Below are 25,259 nucleotides of genomic sequence, written 5' to 3'. Positions count from 1 at the left end.
TGTTCCTGGAGCCACTCTGTAGCAATTCTGGACGTATGGGATGTCGCACGGACCTGCTGGAGTTGCCCAAGGCCGTCGGAATTGCGAGCTAACGTGCCAAAGATGTTCGGGCCCACAGGCGGTTCCTCTTCGTCGAAATGTCTTGGCTCAAATAAGTCTAGCGGTTGAACCGCACGTGTCGCATTACACGCCCTAAATTAGACACTTGTGACCCTTTGGTTAAATTGTATGGATGATGTGAAGTTTGCAAAATACAAAGTTAATATAACATATAATGACAGTAATAATAATATCGGGAACTAAATTAACGGACCATAAATGATGCAGGCCACACAGTTGCGATTTGGTTACAATAATGTTTATTCAGAAAGCAAACTAATAGCGAAAGTGGTCGTACTTCGAGTTAAAGTTACACTCGAGTGCATATCCATTTGACACAGTTCGATCACTCACAATCTCATCACGAATTAAAAGTCCATTACTCCACCTCGTTAACTACCCGAAAAGTTAAACGAGTTCACACCAGGCGCGCAGCTGCTCACCGCTCAGAGACTAAGTCCTGCTATACCACACAACGCGAAATTTTCTAAACCGTTTCACTCCCTAGCTACATAAGGACCGACCGTCCGCTTTCGCGTCTCTACCAGCACTGTACCCTTTGGTGTCTAGACCAGTCCTGTCCTGTCCGCTTTAGCGTCTGCACCAGCACCGTCCCTTTGGCCGTCCCGGCCGCGTTTCCCGTGCGCCGAATATCCTCGCTCGACTGACTAGTGCAGATTCCTTTCCTGAAGCCGTCCATCTGATTGGCTACAGCTTATTCTACATTATTTTACATTTTAACATATTTAAATAATTAAAGCTTGGCCACTTTCACGTTATAAATAAAGTAACAATAATATCCATTACATAATAAACGTTACATTCTTTTACATAAAACCAATACAATTTCCTTCTATCTTTGAATGGCACGGCCAGTAATGTTGCACCAATGTGCTTTCTGCTAAATATTTAAAGAACAAAAGTAACTATTATACACTAAACTTTACAACAAATATTCTGTTACCGAATGATTCAATAAGGTGTCACGCTGTCATCATTAAATGTGTTTTGTGAGGAGGAAATGATAATCTGATGCTTAATTGAAAATACTGATAATTTACATTTCTATATCTTTTAAACAAATAAAGCTACAAAGTTGATATTTACAACATTTGTCATTTTAAGGAAGCGCTTCTATTTGAAATGTCGATCGTTAAGGCCGACTAAAGATTTCAGATTTTTGCGTTCAGGTCTTTGTTACAAAACTTGTTAATTTCACTTTAACTGTAATTTCTAAACTTTTATAGATATGATCTATATTCAAGTTTTATTGGGATCACCACGAAAATTTATGAAGGATGGTAGATTAAAATTACTGTGTCTTCATTCCCTGAATTACTAAAGAATTAAATAGTTTTCATAAATGTTTCCCTTTATGGCCGATATTAGGTCCACCATATTTAACACTGCTACGTCTCCCTGGCCACAAAGAGCTTCTAAGTGGTTTCCCTATGACGTAGGTTCTCGTCTCTCTCACTCGCGCACTACAGCGCCTAGGCCTCATTCAGCACAATAGATGCCTATGAATTTCCCCATCTCGCGGCGAATCTGCGCTCTTTGTGGCAGTTTCACAGTTCCTGAAGGCTGCCTCTTTCTCCCACGTATTTAAATGAGAGCGAAACGCTTGTTAACTCTCAGAATGCTCAATGGACATGAATGGATGCAAGTGATCAGACAGGATACTTACGTACGTGTCACCTGTCAGAGTTATATCTAGACGTATCAGGGGTCCCATAACACTCCGACTGCACGCATCCCACATCATTACAGAGCCTCAACCAGCTTGAACAGTCCCCTGCTGACACGCAGGGTCCATGGATTCATGAGGTTGTCCCCACACCCATACACATCCATCCGCTCGATACAATTTGTAACGAGACTCGACTCACCAGGCAACATGTTTTCAGTCATCAATAGTCCAATGTCGGTGTTGACGGGTCCTGGCGAGACGTAAAGCATTGTCTCGTGCAGTCATCAAGGGTCCACGAATGGGCTTTCGGCGCGAAAAGTCCTTATCGATGATATTTCGTTGAATGGTTCACACGCTAACATTTGTTGATGGTCCAGCATTGAAATCTGCAGCAATTTGCGGAAGGGTCGCACTTCTGTCACGTTGAACAATTCTCTTCAGTCTTCGTTGGTCCCTTTCTTGCAGGATCTTTCTCCAGCCGCAGCGATGTCTTAGATTTGATGTTTTAGCGGATTCCTGATATTCACGGTACACTCGTGAAATGGTCGTACTGAAAAATCCCCACTTCATCGCTACCTCGGAGACGCTGTCTCCCATCGCTCGTGCGCCGACTATAACACCACGTTCAAAGTCACTTAAATCTTGATAAGCTGCCATTGCAGCAGCAGTAACCGATCTAACAACTGCGACAAACACTTGTCGCCTTATATAGGTGTTGCCGACCACAGCGCCGTATTTTGCCTGGTTACATATTCCTGTATTTGAATACGCATGCCTATACCAGTTTCTTTAGCGCTTCAGTGTATAAGAGACCCACCATACTTGCTCCGAACACTGCGAGAGGGCTGTACAAGCAATGATCACACGCACGGCACAGCGGACACACCAGGAACCGCGGTGTTGGCCGTCGAATGGCGCTAGCTGCGCAGCATTTGTGCACCGCCGCCGTCAGTGTCAGCCAGTTTGCCGTGGCATACGGAGCTCCATCGCAGTCTTTAACACTGGTAGCATGCCGCGACAGCGTGGACGTGAACCGTATGTGCAGTTGACGGACTTTGAGCGAGGGCGTATAGTGGGCATGCGGGAGGCCGGGTGGACGTACCGCCGAATTGCTCAACACGTGGGGCGTGAGGTCTCCACAGTACATCGATGTTGTCGCCAGTGGTCGGCGGAAGGTGCACGTGCCCGTCGACCTGGGACCGGACCGCAGCGACGCACGGATGCACGCCAAGACCGTAGGATTCTACGCAGTGCCGTAGGGGACCGCACCGCCACTTCCCAGCAAATTAGGGACACTGTTGCTCCTGGGGTATCGGCGAGGACCATTCGCAACCGTCTCCATGAAGCTGGGCTACGGTCCCGCACACCGTTAGGCCGTCTTCCGCTCACGCCCCAACATCGTGCAGCCCGCCTCCAGTGGTGTCGCGACAGGCGTGAATGGAGGGACGAATGGAGACGTGTCGTCTTCAGCGATGAGAGTCGCTTCTGCCTTGGTGCCAATGATGGTCGTATGCGTGTTTGGCGCCGTGCAGGTGAGCGCCACAATCAGGACTGCATACGACCGAGGCACACAGGGCCAACACCCGGCATCATGGTGTGGGGAGCGATCTCCTACACTGTCCGTACACCACTGGTGATCGTCGAGGGGACACTGAATAGTGCCCGGTACATCCAAACCATCATCGAACCCATCGTTCTACCATTCCTAGACCGGCAAGGGAACTTGCTGTTCCAACAGGACAATGCACGTCCGCATGTATCCCGTGCCACCCAACGTGCTCTAGAAGGTGTAAGTCAACTACCCTGGCCAGCAAGATCTCCGGATCTGTCCCCCATTGAGCATGTTTGGGACTGGATGAAGCGTCGTCTCACGCGGTCTGCACATCCAGCACGAACGCTGGTCCAACTGAGGCGCCAGGTGGAAATGGCATGGCAAGCCGTTCCACAGGACTACATCCAGCATCTCTACGATCGTGTCCTTGGGAGAATAGCAGCCTGCATTGCTGCGAAAGGTGGATATACACTGTACTAGTGCCAACATTGTGCATGCTCTGTTGCCTGTGTCTATGTGCCTGTGGTTCTGTCAGTGTGATCATGTGATGTATCTGACCCCAGGAATGTGTCAATAAAGTTTCCCCTTCCTGGGACAATGAATTCACGGTGTTCTTATTTCAATTTCCAGGAGTGTATATCAAAATGTAAGAAGTACTCAAAATCGAACTACAGTAGCCAGTTACAAACAGTATTACAAGGTGTTTAAAAATGTTATTATGAAGGCAAAAAGTATATGGTACACAAATAGAATAGCTAATTCACAGAATAAAATTAAAACCATATGGTCAATCGTGAAGAAAGTGTCTGACGAGCAGCACAAGGTCGACGACATAAAGTCATACGTAGTAAAAATGTTTCTGTTACTGATAAATCAAATATATGTACAGTATTTAATAATCACTTTCTGAGCATTGCTATAATGTGCGGTCTGAGTGGGGCATGGTTAAATAGGAGGAGCCCAAGGAATTAGTTCTGGAGCCACTCCTGTTCCTTATTTATATAAATGATAGGCCCTCTAGTATTACAGGTGATTATAAAATATTTCTGTTTGCTGATGACACTAGCTTGGGGATGTTGTATGCAACGTTGGCACTGTTTTGAATAGTACAGTTCAAGATATAAGTTCATGGCTTGTAGAAAATAAACTAACGCTAAATCACAGTAAGACTCAGTTTTACAGTTTCTAACACACAATTCAACAAAACCCGACGTTTCAATTTCACAGAATTGGCATATGATTATTGAAACTGAACATTTCTAGATGTTCAGATAGCTAGCAAATGGCCGTGGAAAGTCCACGTTCAGGATCCTGTTCAAAGATTTAATGCTGCCATTTTTACTATTCGAACAGTATCTGAAGTAAGTGATAGTTCGACACGAAAAGTAGTCTATTTTACTCATTTTCATTCGCTTATGACGAATGTTATTATATTTTGGGGTAACTCTTCCTACTCTCCAAGGATATTTTTGGCTCAGAAACGAGCGGTTAGAGCAATAAGTGGAGTAACTTCGCGAACCTCTTGTGGACCCCTGTTCATTAGTCTGGGTATTCTGACATTGGCTTCTCAATATATATGTTCCTTACTGTCGTTTCTTGTTAACAATATCAGCTTATTCCCAAGAATTAGCAGCTTTCATTCAGTTAATACCAGGGAAAAATCCAATCCGCATTTGGAGCGCACTTCCTTGACTCTTGTGCAGAAAGGCGTGCAGTATACTGCTGCATCCATTTTCAATAAACTACCACAACAATTCAAAAATCTAAGCAGTAATCCACGTGGTTTCAAAACTAAACTGAAGAGTTTCCTCATGGGCCACTGTTTCTATTCTGTCGATGAGTTCCTTGAAAAATTAAGCTGATTACTGTGTTATATTGTTGATTGCGTTTACTTAAAATTATGGCTTCTTCGTTTTTTTGGATTCCTAAACATTTTATTTTATCTGTTATTACTTTTATGTTGTAATTTCATGTACTGATACATTCTATGACCTAGGACATTTGCTTCTCAATTTGACCCTACGGAACTAGACATGTAAAATAAAATTAAAAAATAATACTTAGAAGATGCAACAGGTCCACTAAAGAGACTGCCTACATTACGTTTGTTTGTTCTTCTGATGGATTAGTACTGTGCGGTGTGATATCCTTACCAGACAGGGTTGATGGAGGATACGAAAGCGTGAAAAGAAATAAGGGAAGTGTGTCACGGGCATGATAAGCGAGTTGGAGTAGCAGTCAGTAAAACAAATTCTTTTTTCGTTGCGGCGAGATTTCCATTACCAGCTTTCTCCTCTCATGCGAAAATGTTTTATTGACACTAACCTACGTGTGTAGAAATGATCATCGTAATAAAATAACAGAAATCAGAGATTTAACAGTTCATTTTTCTCACGCGCTGTTAGAGAGTAGAACGATAGAGAAAGAATATAAAGGTGATTCGGAGAACCTTCTGCCACACACTGAATTGTGAACTGCAGAGCATTCATGTAGATGTAGATTTGGCGAGGCAGGATTCGAATTCGGTTTGTGAACATAAATTTTTCTAGGGTAGAGAGGGGAAGGGGACAATCGCCCTCCAGGGTAGAGAGGGGAAGGGGACAATGGCCCTCCCCCTCCCCGCTGGATGCCGTCATGTCTTCGTCTATTCCGTATGCCACATTATTATGTATGGTGGAGAGTACTTTTAGAATCACTACTACCACTTTCCTCTTTCATGTTCCAATGACAAATGGTGTGCGTGAAGAACGATTGTTGGTAAACCTTCGTGCAGCCAGATGGAGCCGCGATGAGGAGACCTTTGTCACCTGTTACTGGCAAATTTTTATGGAAGTGGGGTCAGCGGTTCTGAACCCTGCATGCCTCTTTAGATACATAGACGATTATTTTATTATTTGGCATCATGGAAGTGCGAATTTGAACAGCTTCTTAGAACACCTGAATTCAGTCCACACAAATATTCGCTTCACTATGGAAGTGGAACTTGGTTAGGAGGGAGGTTGTTGGTCCACTGGAAGATGCCATTTATAGGAAGCCAGCTCCCACCAATTTGTATTTTCAGACTGGCAGTTTTCAACATCCGTATCAGCATGCGGGGGTACTTCCTATATTGCTGCACAGGGTTCACGTCATCTCAGGCTCTGTAAGTTTGTCTGCTGAATTAGTGTGTATTAGCCCATCTCGAAGTCACCTTCTGCCAGAATGGTTATAGTGAAAAGAAAGATCAGACGCTCGCTGCGTTGTCGACCGACGAACCGAGTGAACGATTATAATAACGAGGTGGCATCCAAGTCTACGGCCGTTTTGCCTTGCAAAGGAAGAATTTCCAACAGGACTGGTCGTATTCTGCGGAAACACGGTGTGACGAGCTGTTTTCGATAACTATCTAAGATTAGGGCCCTTTCAGAGTCTGCAAAGGACGATCTTGGTTTTCTTAAGGCGGGTGTCTACCTTATCCCTTGCAGTTGTGACATGCCGTATGTTGCTCAGACCATCAGGACAGTGGGCGTTAGTGTACAAAGCTTGAGGGTCACACACGGTTACAAACAGTCAGGAAAATCTGCTATTGGACAATAATGCTTTGTTATTGGTCGTCCTGTGGGATACAACAGCAGTGAGTTTCTGGGTGCACTCCAGCTCTTGAGGTAGTGTTAATATGTTAGTAAGTGACTATTAAGACGAAGGTTTTTGTTTAAATTCTGTTTGTCATCCTTCTCTCTCCCTAGCCAAAGAACAGAAGGACTGAGTTAACGCTGCTCCTCATCTGTTAGTGATTTATATTCACTATCGATAACTTCTGACGAGGGTCTTTGGTAGTGTGGTGGCGCTAGTTGTTCACGGTATTCGCGTTGTCTTTCTACGCAGACCGTGTTATGGTTCTTAGTCGGCGTAGTCCTGCCTAATGATGAATTAAATTTCCTCGCAAAACGCTCTCTAGTGGCATCTGTGCCTTCCATTTTGCAATGACAGCATTCACTTTATGTGTGCTCCAATCTTTTTCTGAAACTACAAAAAGTACTCCGGAAAAGTAAGGTTTTTCCAAATGTGAAAAACTGTCTCAAGGTACGGCACGGTCATTTACCTAGGAATAAATATTCTATTCAAATTAAAAAGTGCTGCAATCGAGAAAATCTTGTCACTACTGCATTTAACAGTCCATGCGTTACGTTACTACTAAAGTAAATATCAATAAGCAGTAAGTGAAATCAAATCAAGAAGAAGAATTATCGAAAACCAGTTACAAATTGAAACGTTTTTAAGTAGAAGCTATTCGCAACTAACACAAACCTCCATTTTCGATACAGAGAAAACTGTTAAAGTCGTTGAAGAAACTCAGTTCATTTGTATTTTCCGTTTCAAGGTACAAGTGGCGCACAATTGACAAAGTATTGCTTATCCGTCCACACATTTCGTTCAGACATCTCGTAACAACAAAAACGGTAAAAAAAAAACGAAACTGCTTATGGCATTCTCTAGTACGCATTCCTTCATATGATTCTAAAATCGGTCGCTAGATTGAAACATCGACCAGGAGACTTCATATGTTCCTACGTACACTATTCTGCAGGTAAAACACTCTCCGCTGCACACAGAGATACAACAGTCTATTGTATAACCGACAGGCAACACATTTGCGCGCCATATGTGCTGGCAGCACGTAACAGCAACACCAGTCGTTGCAAGTAGCACAAGCAGCACTTACGACCGTCAACCAATGAATACCTTACAAGCAGCTGTCAGTCAAAAGTCAGACCTTGTCTTGACAAACAGATAACACTTCTGTATACGTCGACCTCCACCTATATATAAAATGACGTTTTGACAAGCCAATAAGGCCTTGTTGCACTAGCGAAGCGTCTTGAAGATGAAAAATCTATGCCCATAACAATGTGAGAATGACGTACGTAATAGGAACGCTCCCTGATCAGAAATGCGACCCCTCGCAAACCTAAATACAAGAAGAGACTCTAAATATTTCTTAAAGAGGGCTGTATCATCATTAGGTCGGAAATAAAAGAGAGAACAATCTTCTGGTAATCTAAAATCATCAGTCTAAAGTCCACAGGTGTTTCTACCCGATTGGTTCCAACTTCTGCTACCAAGGGTCTCCAACAGCCGCTAAGTAATCTAGCTCTCTGCGAAGTAGTTGTGCACTGACAAATAATCTCTTTCTTACTTGTAAATCTTACCTAAGTTCACAACCTCTACTGAGTCTCTGCCTGTATCATACATGAACTCAGATACGTCATGTAGGCCGAAGTTGAACACTTCTTTCGAAGCGGTATAGATCTCGCATCCCATCAGGGTAATCACCAACCATAAATGTTAAAATACTCAAGTCGTCTTCGCAGGACTAAAAGAAATTTTTGTTAAGTTGTCTAGCAATCTGACAGAGCTCTCTCTATCTGTGAGATTACACAAAACGAAAAGTTACATAATTCGTATTTTGCATTAATTACAGCCACCAGCAACTACGTCTCGGCGACGTATAAGCACGGTGTTTCATAATTCCTGTTGCAGGTTTCTAAAGTTTGCAGAGGGGGCTTAGTAGATAAAATTTTGATGAGAAACACATGTAGTGTGATGCAACGTTTGGACATAAAAAAGGTTTGTCGATCGGATCACTTTCAAATCTTCCACTCGCCGCACTCTCGACTTTAATAAAGACGACGTCCTTCGTCACGTGGAAGATAACCCGACGACCAGTACCGTACTGGAAACATTGGCAATGCCATGGGCTCCTGTAGAGCACAAGAATCAGAGCTTATTGGCTACATGCGTACCGTGAATCGGAATCCGATTTGAAAGTGATCCGATCCTCAAACTAATTTTACATCCAAACGGAATATTTCCAGACATGGATCTCTTATTATAGCTTTACCTACTGAGTACACTTGCAACTGGTAGAAGGCTTTAATACGAATGTGCATCCGAAATCATTGTAGCTTCAGGCACCAAGGGAATATGTTTTTCAAAGCTATAATAGACAAACGGTAACCGTAGTACTAGGAGGCGCCTTGGCCACATTCGAGATGACTTTCTTCTGTCTTTCTTTCGTTTCCGTGCTCACCCATAACAATACAAATTCACTGAACATTGCATGAGCACTCACTACAGCCACTTGGTTTTTACCTATCTGTAATGAATCATCCACATGATGAAGGGAGACAGTGGAAACCACGTCCTCCACGGCCTTCGCATGTGAACACAGTGATACAGTCAGCATTGTTACCATACTCAATAAAGAGTGAAATTATTCAGTTTTTCATTCATTTCTGGGTGTAAGTTCAAATTTACATCAACAGTATCATTCCATTATGGTTTTATTAAGAGCTACTTTTTTCAAAGCCGAAAATGTCATGAAAACTGTTCTTACTCTCAGTCAGTATGCTTCTAAGAAATTTTTTCCAGTTTTTATAACGCTATTCAGTAACCTAATAATGCGAAAGTCTCATTTACTGGGGAAGTAAGCAGAGAAGCAATATGAGAACGCCGGCCGGTGTGGCCGAGCGGTTCTAGGCGCTTCAGTCTGAAACCGCGCGACCGCTACGGTCGCTGGTTCGATTCCTGCCTCGGGCAAGGATGTGTGTGATGTCCTTAGGTTAGTTAGGTTTAATTAGTTCTAAGTTCTAGAGGACTGATGACCTCAGATGTTAAGTCCATAGTGCTCAGAGCGAACATGAGAACAAAGCTTTAAGGCTGTACGATAGAGATAAAAACCAAAGAACTTTAGAATAAACATCGTTCCTTACCTACGTAGGGCATTTCCGCAAGAAATAACCATTCTTAAAGAAGAGCTAGCATGAACCATTTTGAAGAAAAAACTTCATCTGAACATGTGCTCCATTCTCAATACTTGGCATTCTCAAAACGGCTCTTGCCAAGTTGGTCACTTATATGTCTCCACGGGATTATTGTTTTTGGGGACAGTTAAAGAACGAAATCTTAAAAACTCAGAAGTAATTAGAAGATATATTTTTAGTTCCCCAGCGGCAGAGACCATTGGATTTTCCAGCACGATATTTCGAGTACTAGCAGCGGGATGGTTTAAAATCATTGCGCACAGGAACCTTACGAAGACAGCTACACTACTGCCCATTAAAATTGCTACACAACGAAGATGACGTGCTACAGACGCGAAATTTAACCGAAAGAAGAAGATGCTGTGATATGCAAATGATTATCTTTTCAGAGCATTCACACAAATTTGACGCCGGTGGCGACACCTACAACGTGCTGACACGAGGAAAGTTTCCAACCGATTTCTCATACACAAACAGCAGTTCACCGGCGTTGCCTGGTGAAACGTTGTTGTGATGCCTCGTGTAAGGAGGAGAAATGCGTACCATCACGTTTCCGACTTTGATGAAGGTCGGATTGTAGCCTATAGCGATTGCGGTTTATCGTATCGCGACATTGCTGCTCGCGTTGGTCGAGATCCAATGACTGTTAGCAGAATATGGAATCGGTGGGTTCAAGAGGGTAACACGGAACGCCGTGCTGGATCCCAACGGTCTCGTATCACTAGCAGTCGAGATGACAGGCATCTTATCCGCATGGCTGTAAAGGATCGTGCAGCCACGTCTCGATCCCTGAGTCAACAGATGGTGACGTTTGCAAAACAACAACCATCTGCACGAACAGTTCGACGACGTTTGCAGCAGCATAGACTATCAGCTCGGAGACCATGGCTGAGGCTACCCTTGAAGCTGCATCACAGACAGGAGTGCATGCGATGGTGTACTCAACGACGAACCTGGGTGCACGAATGGCAAAACGTCAGTTTTTCGGATGAATCCAGGTTCTGTTTACAGCATCATGATGGTCGCATCCGTGTTTGGCGACATCGCGGTGAACGCACATCGGAAGCGTGTATTCGTCATCGCCATACTGCCGTATCACCCGGCGTCTCGGTCACCTCTTGTTCGCATTTACGGAACTTTGAACAGTGGGCGTTACATTTCAGATGTGTTACGACCCGTGGCTCTACCCTTCATTCGATCCCTGCGAAACGCTACATTTCAGCAGGATGATGCACGACCGCATGTTGCAGGTCCTGTATGGGCCCTCTGGATACAGAAAATGTTCGACTGCTGCCCTGGTCAGCACATTCTCCAGATCTCTCACCAATTGAAAACGTCTGGTCAATGGTGGCCGAGCAAATGGCTCGTTACAATACGCCAGTCACTACTCTTGATGAACTGTGGTATCGTGTTGAAGTTGCATGGGCAGCTGTACCTGTACACGCCATCCAAGTTCTGTTTGACTCAATGCCCACGTGTATCATGGCCGTTATTACGGCCAGAGGTGGTTGTTCTGGGTACTGATTTCTCAGGATCTATGCACCCAAATTGCGTGAAAATGTACTCACATGTCAGTTCTAGTATAATATATTTGTCCAATGAATACCCGTTTATCATCTGCATTTCTTCTTGATGTAGAAATTTTAATGGCCAGTAGCGTATATCGCACGTCGTAATATTGTGCAGAACAGTGGAGTAGCTGAAAAGATACCATCCATCAGGCACGTCAGGAAAATATTGGTAGTCTCATGTTCAACAATTAAGTCCCCGCGGATATTGATTTACCCTACAAATCAAAAATTGCAACAGATGGAGATAACCATCCTGTTAGAAAATTTTCCTTATACCACGTCTGACAAAATTCAGCCCAAAAGTTATTCCGCTGTTACTGTACACAACTTCTGTGTTTCGCCCAGTTTATAAAGCTTAATATGCGATTATAGCCTAAGACCAAGTTCAATTTTTGATAGAGCAGTGAATTTATTAAAACTTCTAAACATATCTTTTTTACAGTTTCGTCAAAAGTCTGCAAAGCCTGTACTCTTATATTGGTAAGTGCAATTTGGATTGCACCGCTTATTAATTTTAATGTGATGAGAACGATATTTTTCGAAATAGCGACGAAACGTACATTGCACTTCATACACAGATTCACATTTTGTGAGGTGTGGTGCATGAAGCTATTTCTTTTGTGGCACCGGAGTCACGATGGAATGGTGTAGCAATAAAAAAAATGTTCCTGCAGCGCCATCCAATATCTCTACTTCGAAGTTACAAAAATTCAAAAAATAAGAACTGTCACGTACGTCAAAAGCTCTGCTTTTCCCGAACTAGCAGAATAATAAGCTAACAACTATAAAGTAACATCTTCGAGACCGAGAGACTTTTTTTTTTCTTTCGTTCTAGCAAAACATGTTCGGTACTTGGAATTTGTGGCATGTTCCTGCATTGATTGATTAATGGTATCTTTTCGGCTTTTCAGTCAGGTTCACGATTCCAATGTTACGCGTGCTATTTTGCGACTGATCTAGCCATCTTGATCAGATGCTTTCCAGACATTATGCCAAAAAATGAGCTCGTTAAATTGGTCAGGCTTCAGAAAACATAACACGTAGCAGTATTTCCATTGGACGTTTCCTTTTAATCCTATAATACAGTGTATATTTTCTAATATTCCTCGATTTGTGTGGAAAGTATAGCATGTTATCTTTTAGCGGATAATAGGTACCTCCATTATAGTTCTTCCTTGATTACATTTATCTCGGGTAAACCGCCGGATCACGTTACGTAAATCCCGCAACAGCTCATCGACGCAACTGCTCGACACTTTCAGGTGGTGTACTGCCCGTCACCAACAGTGAAATTTGTGGTAAGGGCTTATGGAACCAAACTGCTGAGGTCATCGGTCCCTAAGCTTACACACTATTTAATCTAACTTAAACTAACTTACGCTAAGGACAACACACACACACCCATGCCAGAGGGAGGACTCAAACTTCCGACGGGGGGAAGCCGCACGGACCGTGACAAGACGCCCTAGACTGCGTGGCTACCACGCGCTGAACAGTAACTTCAGTGAATTATTGTTGGATTTCCACAACGTCATCTGGCGACAGACTCGAGAGCTGTACATTCAACAGGTCCTTTGGGGTACCTGTACAGTCTCATTCATTTTTGCTTGCGTATGTGATATTTTGTAGTAGTTCTGCCCTGTTCTATTTTAAACGAACTCCTAAAAGTATCGAAAAAGCGGTGACATTTATGAATCTGTTAGTAAAAGTTGGGTTGCTTGGGGGGAAGAGACCAAACTGCGAGGTCATCGGTCTCATCGGATTAGGGTAGGATGGGGAAGGAAGTCGACCGTGCGCTTTCAAAGGAACCATCCTGGCATTTGCCTGGAGCGATTTAGGGAAATCCCGGAAAACCTAATCAGGATGGCCGGACGCTGGATTGAACCGTCGTCCTCCCGAATGCGAGTCCAGTGTGCTAACCACTGCGCCACCTCGCTCGGTATTAGTCTACATCTACATCTACATGATTATTCTGCAATTCACATTTAAGGGCTTGGCAGAGGGTTCATCGAACCACAATCATACTATCTCTCTACCATTCCACTCCCGAGCAGTGCGCGGGAAAAACGAACACCTAAACCTTTCTGTTCGAGCTCTGATTTCTCTTATTTTATTTTGATGATCATTCCTACCTATGTAGGTTGGGCTCAACAAAATATTTTCGCATTCGGAAGAGAACGTTGGTGACTGAAATTTCGTAAATAGATCTCGCCGCGACGAAAAACGTCTTTGCTTTAATGACTTCCATCCCAACTCGCGTATCATATCTGCCACACTCTCTCCCCTATTACGTGATAATACAAAACGAGCTGCCCTTCTTTGCACCCTTTCGATGTCCTCCGTCAATCCCACCTGGTAAGGATCCCACACCGCGCAGCAATATTCTAACAGAGGACGAACGAGTGTAGTGTAAGCTGTCTCTTTAGTGGAATTGTTGCATCTTCTAAGTGTCCTGCCAATGAAACGCAACCTTTGGCTCGCCTTCCCCACAATATTATCTATGTGGTCTTTCCAACTGAAGTTGTTCGTAATTTTAACACCCAGGTACTTAGTTGAATTGACAGCCTTGAGAATTGTACTATTTATCGAGTAATTGAATTCCAACGGATTTCTTTTGGAACTCATGTGGATCACCTCACACTTTTCGTTATTTAGCGTCAACTGCCACCTGCCACACCATACAGCAATCTTTTCTAAATCGCTTTGCAACTGATACTGGTCTTCGGATGACCTTACTAGACGGTAAATTACAGCATCATCTGCGAACAACCTAAGAGAACTGCTCAGATTGTCACTCAGGTCATTTATATAGATCAGGAACAGCAGAGGTCCCAGGACACTTCCCTGGGGAACACCTGATATCACTTCAATTTTACTCGAGGTAGTAGAGGAAAACTGACAATTGAACAGAAAAATCTACTGTCATCTTCACGTTAGTGTTTCGGACAGCTTTAAATAGCTGTTCCTTGAAAATCATGGAAATAGAGCACATGTTTGTCTAATCGTCCCTTCAGAATTATTCATGCTTTCTGTTCATAATGTACGTACGTTTCTTCCCACTGCACCATATCCACAGATTCGACATTTGAGATCATAATCGTTAAAAAAATTACTTAAGACGAATGCTTAATCGGTGTATTGCATGTAAGGACAAAGGAATGCAGAGATGGTCTTACCACTGGTGATACGTTACTTACTACCGTCGCCTCTGCACGCGGCTGTTCGCCCAGTAGTGCTAACTTACTTGTACCACGAACGGCGTGAGACTGTTGCATTCGCTTTCTGTCTGCAGGGTACTTGAGAACGGCGCACGAAGAGGAAGTGAGGCAGCTGCCGACAGCTCGGCCGCCGCTGCCGACGCACGACTCCGGCAGGCTTCGCTCGGTGGAAACGTTCGTGAGTACGCGCTCCGGACACCCCAAGATCACGTCCATCTCCCTCCACTACGAGGGAGACGCGACGCCCGTGGACACGAGCAAGTTCCAAAGCGTCCACACACCGCCGAAAGACCCAGATTCTGCGACACCGCTGTCTGCCTACTCTCCTTCGGACACGCGGGCAGAGAAGCACCACCAGGCTAAAGTTAGCATGCGCGCGGAGAAGGCTGGTCTGTGCGAGGATCAGACTCTGTACAAGCAGACTGCGCCGCCGCACCAAAAAGACGCTGCTCACAAAATATACGACGTAGCAGCCAAAGTCAGAGAGCCGATATCTTACACTGAGAGATGCTACGGCGACGGCGAGTCGGGATCGATGTCTCGCAGAAGCCGGAAGACTCAAGAGAATGACAGAACGTACGTGGTCGAAAGGAAAAGGTTCGAGCTACAGAAAGAGAAATACGCCGCCGAGCGAGACGGGCTCGTCACTGGCAAAGACTCTGCCAATGAGGACAGTAAGTGTCCCACGCCGAGGGGAAGTAATACGTTCGTCAAGGAAAAAGTTAACGATTACAAGAGTGGCAAGACAGACACGAGAAGACAGATAGTGGAAGCTGAGATGTGCGAGGAAGTGAAGTTTACGGGTACGCGAGAAAGAAGATCGGTTTCTCCGGAGAAGGCGTTCAGCAAGGACGCGGCCGCTGCCGCACAGAAGTCCGAGACGTTAAAATCGACGTCCACCGTCTCAGTGGAGGAAGACGAGTATTGTGAACAGGACGTTTCCGACGACTCTGAAAGCGCGGAGGAAACGTACGGTTCAATTGCAGATAAGAAAATTACGAAAAGAATATCGCCCATCTACGATAATGTCTGCGAAACCGGAGACAGGCCGGAAGCGCGCAAGAAAGCGGCGCCCGAGAACGGGAGGCAGATCTCTGGGAAGTCTAGCGCAGTGGTTAAAGGACAATCTGCGAGTTCGTCGCGGAAAGTAACGGAGGTAGAGAAGAGAAGTTCGAGGAAGGCGAGTGGCAGCGCGAGTGGGAAGCGAAGGTCAGAGTCCCCGGTTTACGAGAACCGGGAGATTATTTGCATGGAGAAGGACAGGAAGATGCAGCAACGCACGAGACAGGAGCAGCGCCAGCACGAGACGGCGATGCTGGAGGAGCTGACGCGCGCCGCCGACCAGATCCTGCAGGCGGTCAACGGCTACTCGGACGACGACTCCAACAGGCCGAGCAGCGCGGAGGACGAGGACCGTGGCAGGAGACACCGGCGCGGACAGCCGCGGACCGGGGGCGGAGGCGCGCTCTGCACCATCAGCGAGGCGCCGCAGCGCAAGGGGCACCGCCAGCCGGCAGGGGCGGGGGCGGCGGAGGCGAGGGCGGCGGCGCGCCGGCCTCAGCGGGCGAGCAAGCTGCAGCTGGGGCCCACGTCTTCCACGTCGTCCGTGGACAGCGTGAGCGAGCGGCGCGCGGCCGCGGCGGCGGCGAGCGCGGCGCGGAGGGAGCGCGCGGCGCGGCTGGTGCAGCGCGCGAGCAGCCGAGAGCAGCTGCTGCAGGCGCGCGCCAGCTCCTCCGAGGACGCGCTGTCCAGCCTCGAGGCCGAGGAGCGCCGCCCCCGGCCGCCGCCCCCGCGCAGGCAAAGGCCGGCCGGCACCTCCGCCTCCACCGCCACCACGGCCCGGGCGCAGCCAGCCGCACAAGGACACAAGCGGCTCTCCAGTGGCGAGGCTGCAGTCATTTCCAAGACACCGGAAAGGTGAGTGCACACTCTCGATTCATCTACACCAGGGCTTCCCAACGTGTGGTCCGCGGACCCCTTAGGGGTCCGCCGGCTCTTTCTAGGGGGTCCGCGGCTGTTGTTGTTGTGGTCTTCAGTCCTGAGACTGGTTTGATGCAGCTCTCCATGCTACTCTATCCTGTGCAAGCTTCTTCATCTCCCAGTACTTTCTGCAACCCACATCCTTCTGAATCTGTTTGGTGTATTCATCTCTTGGTCCCCCTCTACGATTTTTATCCTCCACGCTGGCCTCCAATGCTAAATTTGTGATCCCTTGATGCCTCAGAACATGTCCTACTAACCGGTCCCTTCTTTTTGTCAAGTTGTGCCACATACTCCTCTTCTCCCCAATTCTATTCAATACTTCATCATTAGTTATGTGATCTACCCATCTAATCTTCAGCATTCTTCTGTGGCACCACATTTCGAAAGCTTCTATTCTCTTCTTGTCTAAACTATTTATCGTCCATGTTTCACTTCCATACATGGCTACACTCCATACAAATACTTTCAGAAACGACTTCCTGACACTTAAATCTATACTCGATGTCAACAAATTTCTCTTCTTCAGAAACGCTTTCCTTGCCATTGCCAGTCTACATTTTATATCTTCTCTACTTCGACCATCATCAGTTATTTTGCTATCCAAATAGCAACACTCCTATACTACTTTAAGTGTCTCATTACCTAATTTAATTCCCTCACCATCACCTGATTTAATTTCACTACATTCCATTATCCTCGTTTTGCTTTTTTTGATGTTCCTCTTATATCCCCCTTTCAAGACACTGTCCATTCCGTTCAGCTGCTCTTTCACGTCCTTTTCTGTCTCTGACAGAATTACAATGTCATCGGCGAACCTCAAAGTTTTTATTTCTTCGCCATGGATTTTAATACCTACTCCGAACTTTCTATTGTTTCGTTCACTGCTTGCTCAATATACAGATTGAACAACATCGGGGAAAGGCTACAACCCTGTCTCACTCCTTCCCAACCACTGCTTCCCTTTCATGCCCCTCGACTCTTATAACTGCCATCTGGTTTCTGTACAAATTGTAAATAGCCTTTCGCTCCCTGTATTTTATCCCTGCCACCTTTAGAATTTGAAAGAGAGTATTCCAGTCAACATTGTCAAAAGCTTTCTCTAAGTCTACAAGTCTTCTCTAAGTCCGCGGCTACCCTTCACCAAATCGTGTAAAATAATGAGTAAAAATTATTGAATAAAAATGTGAATATCAAATTCATCACTTTTGTTTCGTGTGAAAAACATGTGTACTGTTACTTCAGGTCGTATTCCCAAGCAGCCTTTGCGGTTCCTAAGTGAGAACGCATGCACAGCTTAGTGCCAGAGAATGCGGCTTCTCTGATCGACTTTTTCGCAACAATGCGGGGGACGTTTGTGCACCGTCTGTACGGCGGTAGATGCGCTGAAACCTTTTACGCATGCGCGGAGCCAGCTTTGTCGACCAATCACAGCGCTCGCTGGCACGTATACGGCCCCAGGCATCGTTAAATGTTAAACGTGCTTTGTCAGTGCACTACCTATTTCATAAGTCGATTTTTGACCTTCAAGTTGTTTTCATTCATCTCTAAACCAAAGACTGTTGATTCTTCGGAGGGGGGGAAGGGGGTAATTGGGAACGTGGAACTTGCATTAAGAAGCTTTCAGTTCCCATGGGTTTTGCTCTGAAATTTAAAGTTACTGTGCTCTTGACTGACTAGGGGTCCGCCATGGATTTTCGACTGAAGAAGGGGTCCACCAGCTGAAAAGGTTGGGAAGCCCTGATCTACACCTACATTTAGGGCGTCTGACACGCTGCCCGCGCCCCGTTTGAGGGTCACATCGAGTATCAGTGTGGCCCAAGAAGTGAGCATCTCCCTCACGCCACCGGTCAAAGAAAGAAAAAAAACGTTCCATAAAATTTCGTTTATGTAAAACAAACAAGTTTGATAGAAACTACTTTGCACAGCAATACTAAAACGGCCAATTAAAGATTCTTTTCGAGGAAAACAACTATTAAAACTTCAGTATAGGAGCGGCTGCCGATACATGGCTGACAACATACACCACACAAAAAACAGCAAACACGTTTCATAGAAATTAACATATGGTAACACTTAAAACAGGCAATTAAAGATCATTTTCAAGAAAACCAACAATCAAAGCTTCAATAGCGCCACGCTCATTAACATTCCAAGATAACAAGAAAAAAATGTACAAGGACATTAAAAAATTACACAATAATTCAAACAAGAATCAATAAATTAAGGTAATGCAGGAGTAGGTTTAATAATGAATAAAAAAAATAGGAGTGCGGGTAAGCTACTACCAACAGCATAGTGAACGCATCAATGTGGCCAAGATGGACACGAAGCCCATACCTACTACAGTAGTACAAGTTCATATGCCAACTAGCTCTGCAGATGATGAAGAAATTGATGAAATGTATGATGAGACACTTCCCCCCATGAACCATGGACCTTGCCGTTGGTGGGGAGGCTTGCGTGCCTCAGCGATACAGATGGCTGTACCGTAGGTGCAACCACAACAGAGGGGTATCTGTTGAGAGGCCAGACAAACATGTGGTTCCTGAAGAGGGGCAGCAGCCTTTTCAGTAGTTGCAGGGGAAACAGTCTGGATGATTGACTGATCTGGCCTTGTAACATTAACCAAAACGGCCTTGCTGTGCTGGTACTGCGAACGGCTGAAAGCAAGGGAAACTACAGCCGTAATTTTTCCCGAGGACATGCAGCTTTACTGTATGATTAAATGATGATGGCGTCCTCTTGGGTAAAATATTCCGGAGGTAAAATAGTCCCCCATTCGGATCTCCGGGCGGGGACTACTCAAGAGGACATCGTTATCACGAGAAAGAAAACTGGCATTCTACGGATCGGAGCGTGGAATGTCAAATCCCTTAATCGGGCAGGTAGGTTAGAAAATTTAAAAAGGGAAATGGATAGGTTAAAGTTAGATATAGTGGGAATTAGTGAAGTTCGGTGGCAGGAGGAACAAGACTTTTGGTCAGGTGATTACAGGGTTATCAATACAAAATCAAATAGGGGTAATGCAGGAGTAGGTTTAATAATGAATAAAAAAATAGGAGTGCGGGTTAGCTACTACAAACAGCATAGTGAACGCATTATTGTGGCCAAGATAGACACAAAGCCCATGCCCTACTACAGTAGTACAAGTTTATATGCCAACTAGCTCTGCAGATGATGAAGAAATTGATGAAATGTATGACGAGATAAAAGAAATTATTCAGGTAGTGAAGGGAGACGAAAATTTAATAGTCATGGGTGACTGGAATTCGTCAGTAGGAAAAGGGAGAGAAGGAAACATAGTAGGTGAACATGGATTGGGGGGAAGAAATGAAAGAGGAAGCCGCCTTGTAGAATTTTGCACAGAGCATCACTTAATCATAGCTAACACTTGGTTCAAGAATCATAAAAGAAGGTTGTATACCTGGAAGAATCCTGGAGATACTAATAGGTATCAGATAGATTATATAATGGTAAGACAGAGATTTAGGAACCAGGTTTTAAATTGTAAGACATTTCCAGGGGCAGATGTGGATTCTGACCACAATCTATTGGTTATGAACTGCAGATTGAAACTGAAGAAACTGCAAAAAGGTGGGAATTTAAGGATATGGGACCTGGATACACTGAAAGAACCAGAGGTTGTAGAGAGTTTCAGGGAGAGCATAAGGGAACAATTGACAGGAATGGCGGAAAGAAATACAGTAGAAGAAGAATGGATAGCTCTGAGGGATGAAGTAGTGAAGGCAGCAGAGGATCAAGTAGGTAAAAAGATGAAGGCTAATAGAAATCCTTGGGTAACAGAAGAAATATTGAATTTAATTGATGAAAGGAGAAAATATAAAAGGCAGTAAATGAAGCAGGCAAAAAGGAATACAAACGTCTCAAAAATGAGATCGACAGGAAGTGCAAAATGGCTAAGCAGGGATGGCTAGAGGACAAATGTAAGGATGTAGAGGCTTGTCTCACTAGGGGTAAGATAGATACTGCCTACAGGAAAATTAAAGAGACCTTTGGAGAGAAGAGAACCACTTGTATGAATATCAAGAGCTCAGATGGCAACCCAGTTCTAAGCAAAGAAGGGAAGGCAGAAAGGTGGAAGGAGTATATAGAGGGTTTATACAAGGGCGATGTACTTGAGGACAATATTATGGAAATGGAAGAGGATGTAGATGAAGATGAAATGGGAGATAAGATACTGCGTGAAGAGTTTGACAGATCACTGAAAGACCTGAGTCGAAACAAGGCCCCGGGAGTAGACAACATTCCATTAGAACTACTGATGGCCTTGGGAGAGCCAGTCATGACAAAACTCTACCATCTGATGAGCAAGATGTTATGAGACAGGCGAAATACCCACAGACTTCAAGAAGAATATAATAATTCCAATCCCAAAGAAAGCAGGTGTTGACGGATGTGAAAATTACCGAACTATCAGTTTAATAAGTCACAGCTGCAAAATACTAACGTGAATTCTTTACAGACGAATGGAAAAACTGGTAGAAGCGGACCTCAGGGAAGATCACATTTGTGATCATTCCATTTCATATTTCATATGCCTACAAAGTGGTACACCCAGGTATATGTGTGTGTTGGCCAATTTCAACAGTGGCTACTTGACATTATGGTCATAGGATACTACATTTTTTTTCATTTTGGTGAAGTGTAAATTTTACATTTCTGAACATTTAGAGCAAGCTGCCAATCTCTGCACAACTTTGAAATCTTATCAAGATGTGACTGAATGTTTATACTGCTTCTTTCTGACTGTACTTCATTATAGATAACTGTGTCATCTGCAAAAAGCCTGATTTCACTATTACTATTGTCTACAAGATCATTAATGTACAACATGAACAGCAAGGGCCCCCAACACGCTTCCATGGGTCACAACTAAAGTTACTTCTACATCTGATGATGACTCTCCATCCAAGATAACATGCTGTGTCCTCCCTACCAAAAAGTCCTCAACCCAGTCACAAATTTCATTTGATACCCTATATGATCGTACTTTTGATGATACGTGTAGGTGCGGTACTGAGTCAAATGCTTTTCGGAAATCAATAAACACTGCATCTACATGGTTACTTTGATCCAAAGCTTTCAGTATGTCATATGAGAAAAGTGTGAGTTTCAAATTATCAATGTTTTCAAAATCCATGCTGGGTGGCATTGAGGAGGTCATTCTGTTCAAGATATCTCATTGTGTTTTAGATCTTAATGTGTTCTAAAATTCTACAACAAATCAATGTCAGGGATATTGGACACTAGTTTTGTGGATCACTTCACTACCCTTCTTGTAGACGGGTGGGAACTGTGCCTTTTTCCAAGAACTGGGTACAACTTTTTGGTCAAGGGATCTGCTATAGATAATAGTTAGAAGAGGAGCTAACTCAGCCACAAGTTCGGTATAGAGTCTAACAGGGATTCCATCAGGCCCTGGAGCTTTGTTCAGTTTTAACTATTTCAACTATCTCCCAACACCACTGACACTAATACTCATTTCATTCATCTTTTCAATGGTATGAAGATTAAATTAGGGCAGTTCTCCTAGGTCTTCTTTTGTAAAGGAACATTTGAAAATTAATTTAAGCATTTCATATTTTGCTTTGCTACCATCAATTTCAGTACCAGTAGCATTTGCTAGGAACTTGTCACTAACTTTGGTGCCACTGATAGCCTTTACATATGACAAGAATTTCTTTGGGTTCTTTGAAAGATCACTTGACACTATTCTGCTATAGTAGTGATTGAAGGAAACACACATTGCTCTCTTGACAGCCAAACACATTTCATTCAGCATCTCTCTATCTGTAGCCTTACACTTTGTTTTACACCTATTATGTAGCAATCTCTGTTTCTTAACAGTGAGTGTATGCCTTGGAGGTTACTGTAAGGAAGACACATTAAGTTGCAGACAGTCACAATTAAAAGAAAATCATGTAAAGCTTTCAGCCACAGCTTTCATCAGTAAAAGAGGGACACACACCATTCATATACACAAGCAAGCACACTTCATGCACACATAACCACCAATTCCAGCATCTTGGGCTGGAATGCAACTATCACATGGGATGCAAGCAGCAATCTGGATGGGACAGGGAAGGGATAATTCAGTATGGATGGGAAGAGAGATGAACACTGTCTGGTGGATTGTGCAGGGACTAGAACTCCAATAGGTGCAGCGTCAGGAAGACGTGGGGCAGGGAGCTGGAGAAAAAAGGAGCAAAAAAGGAGAGAAGCTGGGAAAGACTAGCAGATACATTGACAGAGGGCAGCAATTAATCAGGGTGGAAGATGAGAATGGCAAGGATATGATAGGTCTGAGGAGATGAAACTGTTGGGTGAAGGATGGCAGGACAGTATGTTACCATAGACTGAGGCCAGGATAGTTATGGTAGCAGAGAATGTGCTCTGAGGATAACTCCCATCTGCGCAGTTCAGAAAAGGTGGTGGTGGAGGGAAGGATCCAGACAGTAAAGCAGCCATCAAAATCAAGTGTGTTATGTTCAGCTACCACACGATGGTCTACTTTGCTCCTGACTACAGTTTGCCAGTGGCCATTCCTGATGAACAGCTGGTTGGTAGTCCTACCAATATAAAAAGCTTTTGCAATGGTTGCAGCAGAGCTGCTAAATAACATAACTGTTTTCACAGGTGGCCCTGTCCCTGAAGGAGTAGAATAAACCTGCAACAGGACTGCTGGGTGAGCGGATTGGGCAGGTTTTGCATCTGTGTATTTCACAGGTATATGACCCTTGTGGCAAGGAGTTTAGGTTCAGAGTGGCAAAGAGATGGACTAGGATGTTGTGGAGGATGGGTGCGTGATGGAGCACCACTTTAGGAGGGATGGGAAGTATCTCGGGTAGGATGTCCTCATTTCAGGGAATGATGATAGGTAATCAAAGGCATGGGGAATGACTGGTCCAGTTGTTCCAGTCCCAGGAAGTACTAGTTGATGAAAGGGACAGTCCTTCATGGCTGGTTCTTGGAGGTGGTGGGAGGATTGGGGTGTGAGTGGAAATGGCCCAGGAGATCTGTTTGTGGACTAGGTCTGGGGATTAGTGCCTGTCAGTGAAGACCTTGGTGAGACCCTCAACACACTGACCAAGGGTGTTTTTGTCACTGCAGATACGTCATCCCCCAAGTGGCCAGGCTGTGTGGAAGGGAATTTTTTTGTGTGAAAGGGATGACAGTAGTCAAAATGCAGGTACTGTTGTTGGACAGAGGTGCAGATGGCGTCATCTAGAGCAGGAGGTCAACACCTAGGAAGGTGGCATGCTTGGTTCAGGAGGATCACGTGAAGCAGATGGAAGAGAAGGTGTTGAGTTTGTGAAAGAATGAAGATATGGCATCTTCCATCTGAGTCCAGATCATAAAGATATCATCAGTGAACCTGAACCAGACTAGGGGTTTGGTGTTTTCAGAGGCTGGTGCCCATGGCTGTGCTGCGGATTTGTTTATATATCTTCCCTTCAAAGGCTAAAGTTATTAAGATGTATGAGGAATGAGGTAGAGGATTTAGTCTGAAGGGCATTGGGAAAGCTAATTCAATAGTGGCAAGACCATGGGCATGAGAGAGGTGGCATCAAGAGTGATGAGTAAGGACAAGGAGGTAAAAGAATAGGGATGGTGGAGAGTTTGTGAAGGAAATGTTTGGAAACTTTGGTGCGAGAGGCTAGATTACAGGCAATTGGTTGGAAATATTGGTCAGTATGGGTCAAAATTCGTTCAGTGGGGGAACAATAACCATCCACAATGGGGTGTCCAGGATTGTTGAGTTTGTGGATTTTGTGGAGCATGTGGATGGTGAGTATGTAGGGTGTCACAGGGGTGATGAGGGAAATGGATTCAGGGGAGGTGTTCTGGGAAGGACCTAAGGCTTTAAGCAGGGATTGCAGGCTGTGTTGAACTTCTGGGATGGGATTACTCTTGCAGAGTAGGTGGAGGAGTCAGATAATTGGCAGAGGCCTTCTGCCAAGTAGTCGCTGTGTTTTATGACAACAGTGATGGGATCTTTTTCTGCAGGTAGTATGATAGGTCAGGATTCGTTTTGGGGTTGCGTATGGCTGCTCTTTCTTCTATTGAAAGGTTGGTGTTCTGAAGAAGGGACCTGGGGAAGGATGATGAGATTAAGCTGGAGGTAAGGAATTCTTGGCAGGTAACTAGTGTGTGGTTAGGTGGGAGGGTGGGAAGATCATGGTTGGATGGCAGTATGAACTGGAAGAGGCAGGTTTCAGTGTTGGAATTATGGTGGTTTTGGTTGTAGGGATTGACAGCAAAGAAGTGCTTCCATTGCATGGATTGGGAGAAGGAGAGTAGGTCTTTGACAAATCCAGCACG

The 25,259-nt window shown here is 44.6% G+C and overlaps 1 protein-coding gene across 1 annotated transcript in view; it reads left to right on the top strand.

Moving 5' to 3' along the window:
* The window catches only part of LOC126194779 (uncharacterized), a 1,062,808-nt gene that overhangs the window by 1,010,368 nt on the left and 27,181 nt on the right, over positions 1-25,259 (top strand). The window contains exon 9 of the mRNA XM_049933080.1: positions 15,008-16,850. Coding sequence (XP_049789037.1) covers positions 15,008-16,850 — 1,843 coding nt within the window. The remainder of the gene's footprint in view (positions 1-15,007; positions 16,851-25,259) is intronic.

This window comes from Schistocerca nitens, chromosome 1 (genome assembly GCF_023898315.1).
Source record: "Schistocerca nitens isolate TAMUIC-IGC-003100 chromosome 1, iqSchNite1.1, whole genome shotgun sequence".
NCBI lineage: Eukaryota > Metazoa > Arthropoda > Insecta > Orthoptera > Acrididae > Schistocerca > Schistocerca nitens.
This window is presented reverse-complemented; position numbering and strand designations above follow the sequence as displayed.